At 47.7% G+C, this 12,543-nt stretch overlaps 1 protein-coding gene across 1 annotated transcript; it reads left to right on the top strand.

Moving 5' to 3' along the window:
• Window positions 1-3,064: 3,064 nt before the first annotated feature.
• PTX4 (pentraxin 4) lies at window positions 3,065-12,075 on the top strand. Its single transcript, XM_065733009.1, is given in 5 exon segments — window positions 3,065-3,193; window positions 3,273-3,464; window positions 11,219-11,252; window positions 11,458-11,735; window positions 11,737-12,075. Coding segments are annotated over 5 exon segments (972 nt in total).
• The last annotated feature ends 468 nt before the right edge of the window (window positions 12,076-12,543 follow it).

The following is a 12,543-nucleotide window of genomic DNA, read 5'->3' as shown; positions in this document are numbered from 1 at the left end:
CCGATAGCGGAGCGCACTGTGATGCTCTGTCTTGCCGTGCACCCCCCCACCTGTGCCGTCCTGCACTGCTTCGTGCTGTTCCGTACTGCCCTGGACCGCAGCGGCCTGCACTAACCTGCACTGTGTTGTCCCGCAGTGTCCTGTTCTGCCCTCACCATCCTGCTCTGCCCTGCCTCTTCTAGTGCTGCCTTCTCGTGCTCTGCCTGCTTGCCCCATCTGCTCTGTAGGCCTGAAACCTCCCCACCGTGCTGCCCTCTGGGTTCTGCCCTGAACGCCTGGGCCCGCTGGGGCCGTGTCCCCAGGCAGCGTCCCCGTGGCTGACCCTGCAGGCATAGCTCAGTCCCTGGGCAGCAGGGCTCTGGCAGCTCCAGGGCTGCAGGAACAGCCAGGTTGGGGCAGGATGGCCTGGGGCAGCACCTGGTCTCAGACAATGTTACAATATATTCCTCAAGGTATGGAATCAGTTGCACTGGAGTTCAACATCAACACTGAGAAAGAACTAAGCCTTCTATATAGAAACACACTAGCTAACTAAGCTAATTCAATATACTACTTTCACATAATTTTTAAGTTTTCAGAATTTTAATGCTCTGGGATTTGTGGCTTCTCTTTTGGCCACGATGGTTTAGCCCTAGAATGACATACTCCTGCTAATGTACAGATTATTGTATTAAAATCCTACAGCACTCTGCAGATAACTCATCACAAAACTACAGGGAATCACACAGACAGGAGGTGATATGCCCTAATGTAATAGATTTTCATCGCAAGCAGCTACATCCAAGCCACACTGCACTGAAGATTTGGGATACCCTGAATAATTCCTAAGTATGACCACAGAAATAAGATAACTCTAATTCAAAAATTAAAAAATGAATTAATTTTCCTTCAGCTTCATTGCAAAAGATATTTCTTTATCCAGTGGCCAACACTGAAGTCAAGAAATGTTGGGATGAAAACTGAGAAATCCCTCTGGGACAGCAATCTGTCTATTTCAAAAGGGCCAGCATGATATAACATCACAAGTCTACCTATTTCAGCCACTGCTTTAATACAACCACAAGGAAGATATGAAAGGGAAAGGGAAACAAAAAGGTGTGTAGCTTTTTGTTCATCTCCCCCATTATACAGAAAGAACAGAGAAACAAGATCCATGAGTTTAAAATGTCAGTGTGGTCAAGCAGTGCGGACAGCAAGACATTTTCCCAAAGGAATTTTAATCAGATATAGTTTTTGTTTGGAAAAATCTTATTTATTTTTCAGTAATTCTAGCTGATTAGCCATAAATATGGTTTTCAAGTCAGTAAAAGAGAAGTCCAGAAGAGAAGTTTTCAGAAGGATGCAGACTGTACAGAAAATTGATTTTATTGTCCAAATTGTTCAGCTTTTGGGCAAAATTGTCATGACTGAACTGGAAACTTCTGCCTCAGAATCAATGACAGAAAAATATGAAGAAAAATTTTAAGCCCTCGTTAGCAGAAGTATAATAGAGTAAAAAAACGATGCTGTATTTATTTCCTTCTGTAATGTGCTGGGGTTTTGTTGCCTCCAAATTTGTCTTAAATAAATTTCTCCTTACATTAATTAGAACATAAATTACCTTTGAAAAGGAGCAATTACTTTACATCAATGCCTCTTAATTTAATTGGGAGACAATTATTTTTTCAAGGGAATATTCGTCTACATTTTTTTACCACCTTTTCCTTACTTTCTTACTACTACTTTTTCAGGCTTGCTGGCTCCAATGTCTTCCAAGAGAAGCAACTCATAATTTTGAGAAAAGCATCATGTCACAAAGTCTGTTCCTAATTTTGCTATACAAATAGCAGCCATGTAACAACACCTGTACTCTCTGGCCAAGGACAGACAGTCACTATGTGCATACCTAATGAAAATCTGCCCTTGCCCCGTAAGATTTCCAGTCAGTGGCATTCAGCACAACTGATGGGACAAGCTTCAGTGATGAGCTCATCCAGATCACATAACTTTGTGAGTACGTTCAGATATTTTGGAGACACAAGCATACAATATCTTGAGTTGGAAGGGAGCCATGAGGATCATTGAGTCCAGCTCCTGGCTCCACACAGGGCTACCCACAAATCAGACCATATATCTGAGAGTATTGTCCAAATACTCCTTGAACTCCAGCAGCTAAGGGCTGTGACAGCTGCCCTGGGCAGCCAGATCCATGTCCAGCTCCCTCTGATGAAGAACCCTTCCGTAACCCCCTGACACAGCTTCATGCCATTCCTTCGGGCTCTGTCACTGTCACACAGAGGAGAACTCAATGCTGACCCTCCGTTCCCTGTGAGAGTTGCAGCCACCATGAGTGTTATGGACATGATGGAGCCATGAGACAGTGAGGTACTGTGGTTGCCTCCGAGCTCAGACAGCAGCTAGGAGTTTCAAAAGCACTGAAAAATTCCATAGAGGCAACAACTAGACAGGTTTCCAGAAAGAAGTACGTTGGCATCATTATGTACCATATCACTGAAGCTGGCTGTTGCAAAAATTGCCAAAACCATATTGGGATCTAAAAACAAACGTACAGCCAACAAGACACCTCTTGTAATCCTCTATTTGCAATTTCCATTCAGAAGGCCTCCAGCTGGAATTCTGAGTGTAGCTTTGGGTACTAGGTCTCAAGAAAGTCTGAATCAAATTAATGGAATGAATGGGGATTCACCAAACCTGAAAGATGTGAAAAAGAGATCACCTAAAGAGAAGACATAGGGGGCTGCAGCAGACAGGTGGAAGAAAGGCAGCCTTCTTCATGAGGAATTAAGAATTTCATTTTCTGGGCGCTTACTAGACAGGACTAGAAGCAATAGACTTACAAGGATAAAAATGTGTAAAAATATAGGATTTATATATCAAGGTTGGACTAGATGATCTCTAGAGGTCCCTTCCAACCCCTTCAATTTTGTGATTTTGTGATTTGTGATTTTTGTGACTGTGAGGCTGAGCCAGCACTGCCTGCAAACCTCATCGTGGCACAGGCCGTCCCAGGGAGCAGCACAGGGGCTGGAACCAGAGCTGTGGGCAGACAGCATTCAGCAGCAGCATGGTGGGGTCAGTGCTGCCCCTCTGCCTGCTGCTCACTGCCACCCTGAAGGGCAGCTTGCCCGATTCCCCAGGGCTCGAGGCCCACACTCGCCCTGTGCTGTGACAGCTGCAGCAGCTGGAGGAGCAGGTGGGTGCTGGGCAGCCCCGGGAGGGTGCAGCACAGCAGGGATCATGCTTGTAGCATCCTTCACACCATTCCATTGCAGTTTTGCTGGTTCCAGGAGGTGACACTGAGCTCTCTCCAGAGCATCACCAGGAACTACATCTCCTACAACATCGACAGCCGCTTTCAGTCGCTGGCAGAGCAGATGGAGGTGGCCGATGCAGCCCAGGCTGCCCTGGGCAAGGAGCTTCAGGGCTCAGTGCTCCTCAGCACTCTCAACTCTCAGTCCCTCAAGGTGAGGCATCAGCAGCGACAGCAGGAGGAAAGGCAGTGGGTGCTGGTGGAGACTGGTCTCCTTAGAGTGGCCTAGGAATTTTCAAGATGACTTCATCATTATCATGATGGAAGATCAGAGAGACAGAATAGTTAGGGAGAGGACTCTGAAATCTACAGTCCCTGTTCCAGCCCTGAGTTCCAGTACAGCCTGCAGCCTGTATCAAGACATTTCCTTCTTTGTGCCTTTGTCTCCTCATTTGTAAGAAACTAACTTTGGTGATACAGAGACAAAGCATGACTGCATTTGCTGGTACTTCTGGGCCTTCAACTATGGCACATGCCATAATAAATGTCAGAACAGTGAACAAAATGCTGGTTTATCTGTTTGGCCCATCAGAACCAGATAACACTATCCCATGCCAGAGGAATGCATGTTGACTGCACTGCTGTGTAAATTCAGGTAGGTCAGCAGCCAGGGGATAAAATTGTCTCAACTGCATTTACAGAGTAGACAAACTGTTATGCACTCTCTGCACAAAGTTGCACTTCCTCTCCAATCCTTCTCTGTCCTTGCCAAAACAGAGTCTTTGATCATGTCTTCCCACAGAAAGAACAGTCTGGAATACCATTTCACTGCAGAAATAAATTAACAAATCCTCAGGACTCACAGCAATTTCCTACTTTATCAATTACGAATCCAGCCAGAATAACCACTACTGCTCGTTTAGGAACTACCACTACTTGTTTAGGAAAAAACAAGAGCAGGAACACAGATGTTTTGCTGCTAGGAAGCACATAGCAAAATACCCTAACCCTCAAAGTGAGAGACAAGTGACATATCCAAGCATAGATTGCATACAGCAAATTGTATTCTGCAGGCATGATTCCCAAGCTTTCAGCACAGTCCAGCATGCTGCTGTGCTCAGTGAAGTTATGATGGGTTCCACTGGGACACGTCAAGGTCTGCAAAACAGGTCAAAAAATCTCTTTGCACAGTGGCCATGGACAAAACCCCAAATATTCCTTTAAAAATGAAGATAATCACTTGCCTACTAGATCTTTCTGTCTCCCACTCAGTTCCCACTTTCGTGACAAGGAATTAGTGTCCAGTCAGGAGACTGCTGTGTGAGATCCAACTGTTTCTTGGCTATAGATGAGCTTGATCTGACTCTTCATGACATACTGTAAAGTCTCAAGCGGAGTGTAAATGGGAAACTTAGCAACAGACCATTTTCATTCACACCTCTGAGGTATTTGCCCAGCAGATAACTCTAATATGACTTCAGAACGTCACTTCTGCTACTGTGTAGCATGGTCAGGAAAAAACAAACCATGTCTTCTGTCTAATGTCAAGGACTGTTACCAGCAGTAGCTGAGTATTTCCGTATGAAGTCATTATGGTTTGACAATCTCTGTGCTTGAGATCTCTTTTACGGCCAATAGATGGGGCCACTTCCACGCCTACTTCCTTCAGACCACCGAAACAAGTTCCCCAGTGCTCTCAGAGGAGTCTGGTGGCTGTGGTTATGGAAAGCTGTCATGAGGGAATATTTTGTTTGGGGGTGCCTTCATCCCTTAGCAAAAGACCAAAACACCTGCAGGAGCAAGTATCCTGGTACTACACTGTTTTTCCATAATAAACACCTGTTGAGTTTCCCTCAAAAAACCTACAGCAATTACCTGAGGGCAGCACTGGCTCTTCAGAGGGGACCCGAGGCTTTTCTAATCTACTAAAGCAAGGAACCCCAGAAACAAACAGCCCTGAGCTTTGCCAGCACTTTTCACACCCACCAGTGCCAAAGGTGATCCATCCGCAGTTTCCCTGAACTCTCCACCTTCAGTGATACTGGTCTGAGAAAATGAAGCTATTAGTAATGCGGTGACTTGAGGTGCTCTGAAGAGGTCATCAGCTGCTCTTTCTCTGTGCACCAACAACTCACAGGACCCCCAGACTGGCATTTGGCAGCAGCAGCTGATCCATCTGTTAAAATTACAGCCCTCTTATAGAAAGGGGGCATAGGTTGCTTTACACAAAAAGGTGCTGAGGCAGAGATAAGCACATGATAAGACAAATACTTTCCTTGAAAGCAGAAACTGGAGTGTTCTGACTAATCCAAGATGAGGCAAATATGCAGGGTAGGCCTAGTACAGGCCAGAGTGATCCTAATACCCATAATCTCTAGAACCTTACAAAATATTGCCCTCCTTCCTCATAAAGAAATACGAGATTAAAAGGTAACTGTTAGGTAACAGACATAATATAGATATATTCCTTAGTAACTGCATTGAGAAGATTGTGAGCCTGGGATGTGCAACCATTGAGTAACTCAGAGAGATGATACCATGTGTCTGGAGGAAGGGCACATAACGGTGTGCATTTCGCCAACAGAGAGTGTTGCCATTGTGAATACAATACACTGCTTCACTCAGATCCTTGCTGGAATCAAACTGATTGGCTGAGAGCATTTCTTACACTAGGAATGTCCTCCCATCCCGTTTCTTGTGCATGATTTCTGATTTCACACACTAACATTGCCTCGGTCAGGATCTCTCGCTGCACTTTTTCTCACAGTTTCTGTCTCCCATGACCTGTGCCATACTTGGAACTTCAACACATTCATAATGATGGATGTGACTCTAAGACTCCATTCATTTTGCAATGAGATAAGGGGTGAGTGCATCAGGTGTTCCTTTTATCAATGGTTTAAACACAGCAGAATCTACAGGTGCTGAAACGGATATTTATGGGATGACACCATTGCATGGCCTACGTGCAGGCAGCTTCATTAGCATCCATAGAGATGTAATTTAGAGATCTGAGAGGCATTCACATAGACTGTCCTCTTTCTAGGACATCAATGCCACCAGCCCAATATGCCACTATGCTTGCTACTGAGAGGGGGTCAACTGGGGGCTGGGGACTGGCCTTTAAAAGGGCATCAGGACCCCAAAAGCGATCGGCTCCATCTGCAGCAATGTTCTGTCTCCCCTGGCCAAAAACACTCCCCAAAGATAATAACTTCTAGCTTCTCCAGGGCTTATGGTGGTATAAATTTGCCTCAGGGACTGCATCAAATAGAGTTGTTTATTAAAGCAATTCTGTGCACCACCCCAAGGACCTGTGGTTTCAATAACCGGTCTGACGACAAGTCAGGGGGGAGGGGTTATCTTTGTCAAAGAGACAATTATCTGGATCACCCAAAATATTACCATCCCCTACTTTAGGAGATACAATTAATTTTCTAATTTGAGTTATGTCAGGCAGACTTGGGAGACTGCATCAGTGCTATTTCAGTACTTGATACCAGTTTTTGGTATCCTCAGATTCTTGCTCTTGTTTCCAGACCCATCTCCCTAACCCTTTTCTCTTTCCCAGGGCATGTGTCCATGGCTTCCCCTGCCCCATTAGTCACAGAACTGGGCCAAACAGACTCGTAAACTGTTGACACCTCCACAGTAGGATCTATCATGCAGAGCTGGGCAGGATCATACCAACACTGGCAGGGCCCTTTCTTGCAACACTCCTTCTGATATATAGAATTAAAACCATAGAGAAATTAAAACAGAAGTTCTCTGTGAAAACTACATGTGATATTGTTCCTCCTACAGGTAAACAAGCCCAAGACATGGTAGTAAAAATTCCTGCATCAAAAAGAAACAAAGATGGCAAGGCAGGGCAGAAATACATTCTGCGCATGTTTAAAGGCATTTTAGAACCCAATTGTTCTTGCTATGGTACACCTGACTCGTGATAAAAGATGAACAGTCAAGAACACCTGTTTCCCTCAGCTGCCTTCATCCAAAACAGCCAGACTTCTCAGGTCACCTGGACCAAACATTCTTCTTGATCAACACGTCATTCCTGCAAGAGTGATGTGAGCATGGCACTCACATCATTTTACAGACACCCCATCCTAGCAGCAAGGGATCGAAGTGTTGGGACAGCTGAAACAAAAGTGTTGCGTGAGTTTCCTCTTACCACAGATCTGCCAATGAGCAACACACTGAGCCCACACTCACCTCGGCAGACATCCGTTACATCACACATTGTCACACATTGCTGCTGCTTACCGAGTTTCTATTGGAATCGGTGTAACCAACCGTGCACCCGTGGCCAGATAGATTCCACAGAAGCAGCCCTCCGTGAAAGTGGCTGCTTTGGGCAGCAGGTTGACCTCCTCAAAAGCAAACCATGCCTGGCCAGTCTGGCAGCCTTCTGCAGTCAGCGCGGGAAGACAAATCAGTGCCATCCACGTGCAATTCTGCATAGCCTTTGCTGTGGTCCCACAGCACATCCTTATCTCTGGATTGGAGAGAGCTGTGTGTGAAGGGTGGGCTGTGTGGTGGTTGGGAAGAGGCTGGGTGGCCCAGCTGGGGGCTGTGCTCAGGGTCTGTGCGCAGGTGGAGGCCAGGGAGGCATGCTGTCCTCCAGAGGTCTGCCTTGGGATCAGTGCTCTCTCACATCTCCATCAATGACAGAGAGTGGGACTGAGGGCTCTCCTTTGGGTAGAACCTGTCCAGCCAAACTGAGTGCACGCATCTGCTGCAGCTCCTGTGGGAACTCGTGAGATCCCTTCCCTTTCAGTAACGTAATGAGGCAGATGACCAGATCTGACCAAAGAGATGTTCCAGACCAGAGAGCATCGTGCTGAGCAGGTGAACAGGGAGAGGGGGTTTAGTGCCGAGCCAGTTTTCACCTGTGGGCTGGGTGGGCTCCTGTCTCCTGGTGGCTGGTGGTGAATGACTGCCTTTGCATCACTGGTTTTGTTTTCTCCTTCTCTTGGGTATCACTTTGGTATGTGACAGCTGCGTGACTGGATTGGCTCTGGATTGGGCCTTGATCAGCCTAGAGAAGGGAGGGCCTCCTAGGGACCAAGGGACAGCCTTGCACTGCCTGCTGTGAGGTTTTGAAGAAGGTGGGGTCCTGCTCAGCACTGTGATGCTGGGGGGTGTTTCAAGGGGCAATGGGCAGAGAGAAGAGGTGCTCATAACAGCTGCAAGAAGCCATCTTTGTGATGTGTTCCTCTTGTTTTGTAGTCTCCTTTGATTGTCTTTAGACAGCTGCTGTGGTACTTGCTACTGTGGTCAACAGTGTCATTAATGAAAGAGCAAGTGTCAGGATTCCTGGTGTTGGCAGTTCTCCATGTTCCTGCCTTGTTAGAGGCACTGCACCTCAGCACGAGCCATCTGCACACGCACACCTGGTCAGCAGGCAGAAGCGAGCTCCAGAGCAGACGGACGTGATGCACGTGGCACTTTGTCCAACATCTTGCGGGGTTCCAAGAAGGGCCCAGGTCTGTGCTGGGGGCAGAACAACCCCATGTGCCCTGGGCAACACAGCAGCTTCTATGTGAGCCACTGAATCTCCTCATTCTGGACAAGGGGCAGGATCTCTAGAGATTCCAGACGAGAGCTGTGAACATGGGGTTGGAGACCTAAAGGCAGCCTCTCTCCATAGATGGGAAAGCTGAGGGAGCTAAATCTCTGGCATCTGTTGTAAAAGATTACTATTTTTTATACCATTGCCTCGAAGTTTGCTGATGAACATGTCTAAGCAAGTCCTGGGCAAGGGTTGTAAAATCCTCTGTCTAAGGGACAAGCAGATGGGCATGTCCTGGGGCAATGAAAGAGAGATAAGTTGCAGCTCAGTGGCTGGAGAACACTCTTTTGTGTGGTACTCATCTCCGGGGGGAAGATAGCCATCTCAGGAGATGCTTGCCTGGCATCCTAGCACAGTATTTGTCATGTAGGCAGGAAAAATGGAGGATAAAAGAGAGATTGACCACCATGAGGATAGGTGTTCTACCATCTGAACCCTCACGAGCTGATCACTGTTTGCTGCTTCCCGGAGAGGCCTTCTCTGAAATGAGGAATGAGGATTCTGTTTTCAGATTTCAGATTTCAGGTTTCAAGTGCAAGCTGAGCACAAAACTGATGGTGTGAGAAGGGATGCAGCATGCTATGCCTGTCAGTTCCTCTTCAAGAGCTGGCATCAACAGGAGGAAGCAACAAGGAAGCTAGTTTCTGCAGGACATTTAATTCACGTACTCATCTCCTTTTTCACCAGTGATTCTTCATATTGCTTTGTTGTTTGGGGGGGTGACACTTTTCTATAAAACCCTGAGGACACCCTGTGGCAGATCTTCACAATCACCAGCATCAGAGGACGTTAAGAGACACTACGTAACTGAAATGTGAAATAAATAATCTTTTCTGCTACAGACAGATCATCTCTCTGCACAAAGGAGGGACAGAAGCTCAAGCTTCCTGAAGACATGGGCCGTAAGGAGATTCACTAAGAAATATATAATGAAGATTCTGCTTCTCACAATAATTTAAACCTGTGGTTTAGATCAGGCCATATACAAGACCCCTTTCTCTGAGACCAGCACACAAACGGCCACAGAACCTGCAGTATCCTGCTAGCCAAAATACAGAACAAACACGTTAGATTCTTTTTGTTTCACTGTGACGTTTTGATTCACTCCATGGGAGAACATGTGCATTAAGCACTCATTACCTGTGGCTGCAGATGTTTAAATATCAGAGGAAAGCTGTGGCCAAAGCTGTTACACTAATAATACAGTGTTAGAGGCGTCAGTGAAGAGAACACTGCACAACCATACTAATGACAGAAAGCAGTAGGGAAGATTGGAAAATAATGTTCCTTCTACTGATGACTTCATTGTCTTTTTCAGCTACTTCTCTGGACCAAACAGGCAGTCCTAGAAGACCAAAAGCCAAAAGCCAAAGAAACTAACCTCCCCTGAGTATCCACTGCATTCCAAATTGCATCTCAAACCACTGAGTGAAGAAGTTGAGGACACTTCCAAGATGGGAGAAAGACAGGGTCAGTCCAAACGCCAGTGCCAGCTCCTTCCCCTTGAGCCAGAGGGCTGTGATATGCTTCTGAACAACACAGAAGAACACATTGTTTTCTTGAAGAGAGCTGGCCAAGAGCATTGCACAGAAGCACTGAAGCATCTCAAGTTAAAGTGGTGGAGCTATGGTAAGGGATCTCTTAGCATCCCAAGTGGAGGTAGTTCTCGTCAAGTTCAAAGTCTATTTTGAAGTGTACTAAATCACGCTGGGAAATGGAAGTTGAATTTACCCCTCAATTAAGACAAGTAAAACCAACCCCAAATGCCTAAAAGTCATGTGGCACTCCTCACCCCTGGTAGAAAGACAGATTTGTTAGGAGGAAACTCTTTTGAGCATTTCAGCACATACAAAATCCAGCCAACCTTTCAAGAGTTATGTGTGTTAGCAGCATAAGTTTCTAGTTCAGAGCTGGAGTAGCTGACTGGTAGGGTTAGGATCTAGGAAGCAAAATAAAAATATATCATGACACTCTGGTAAGTCTTAATTAAGAACATGAAATCCTTACTAGTAAATGATCCATTCCCAGAGCCTGTTTAGCATCATTGGTAGGAGATATGGTGATCCCTTGAAATCAGAGCCCACGGTGAAAACTGACTATCCCAGCACAGTCAGGAGAGAGAAAACAAAGACACCAACTAGGGAGAAATGGGAGAAAGAAAACCAAAAACCCCAACAGACGTGCTGACATCAGTACAAAAACATTATTTGACAAAAAACAATTGAGCAGTCTTGAAACAGGCCAATAAAATGTGGGCTTTCATCAGTTATAGCCTCATCATAATTTTGTACAGAGAGACTGGAACCAGTAGAATGCCTGGGGAGGATGCCAAGCCCCTTGGTGATACCTAAGCTGTCTCAGCAGCACTGCCTGCTTCAGCCACTGGCCCACAGGACCAGCTCCCAGGCCTCCAACAGCTGGAGACAGGTGGGTGCAGGCCCCCTACCTGACTAGTGGAATGGGGAGGGTCACATCCTGGTGCCAGCAGGTGTCAGAGCTTTAGGGTCCATTTTAAAATATGGGATTTCACTCAAGTCCTGCAGTGGGGCTTGCAGGGACGGCACAGCCCACTCTGAAGCCCTAGGGACATTTGTCCTTGTAGCCATGATTGAATGCTTCTTTCCCTCTCCAGTGTGCAGTGTGGGCTCCGTGCTGTTGTTCTCCAACACCTCAGCCAGCAATGGTGCTGTGCTCCAGACGATGCTGAATTTGGGGCTGTGGGAGCTGTCACTCTGCACCTGGCTGCTCACCCCGGCCCCTCACCTTGGCACCATCCTGTCCTACACCAGTGAGGCTGAGGGCCGCAAGCTGGCCCTGCATGGGGACCACCCTGGGTTTGTGTGTTTTGTCATCGGGGACACAGTATTTTGGCAGCTCCTGCTGACACCACTTCTGGATGGCAAGTGGCACCAACCTCTGCTTCACCTGGTCATCCAGCCATGGCCAGTACCATTTCTACGTGGACAGGAGGCTGCTGGCTGCCAGCTCTGGCTTCCAGCAGGGCTATGAGATTCCTGCTGGAGGCTCACTGATGCTGGGCCAGCAGCAGTCCCACAGTGGGGGCTTTGTGCCCTTTGTGGGCCAATTGGCTGGCCTGGTCTTCTGGAGCCGGGCTCTGCTGCCTGAGGAGGTGGCCAGCATGGCAACTGGCCAAGGACTGCCCCGTGGGCCCCTCCTGACACTGGCTAATGCCACCCTGCACGGTGAGGTGCGCAGGGAGAAGTGTGTCTGCCTCCAGCACTGCCCGTGATGGCAGCAGGAACGGTTCTGGCTCCCAGTGGCTCACTGCCTGGTGGCCAGGTGCCACTGAAGGGCGGCTGTGTCCCTGGGGGGCTGTGGGCAGGCCGTGGGAGGCACCAAGCACCGGTCTGCTTACCCCATCTCCACCTCCTGCCCCCAGGAGCACGTAGAGCCCCATTGTTCCTATTGAAGTGCTTCGAACAGAGGGGAAACGGCATTTATTTCCGGTCTCGCTTTTCACTGCAGCGCTCGGTGCAGCTCACGGCCCTGCATGTCACGCCCGGAGCTGTTTGCAAGCGGCCTGCTTCTGTACTCGCATGGGTCCCAGGTGCGTGGCTGCGCTGCCGGGTGACAGATGCCCCTGCCACCGGCATCCTCCACCGAGTCACCCCCGGGGAGGTTGGGGCACGGAAACGCCCGCGCCCCGCGATGAGCCAGAGATGCCCGCTGTGCCCTCCAGCCACACGGCCCCGCGGGC

Source organism: Cyrtonyx montezumae, unplaced genomic scaffold (assembly GCF_038088225.1).
Source record: "Cyrtonyx montezumae isolate F1298 unplaced genomic scaffold, pur_monq_1.0 scaffold_16, whole genome shotgun sequence".
Lineage (NCBI taxonomy): Eukaryota > Metazoa > Chordata > Aves > Galliformes > Odontophoridae > Cyrtonyx > Cyrtonyx montezumae.
Note: the sequence above shows the minus strand (reverse complement) of the source record. Positions and strands in the feature narration are given on the sequence as shown.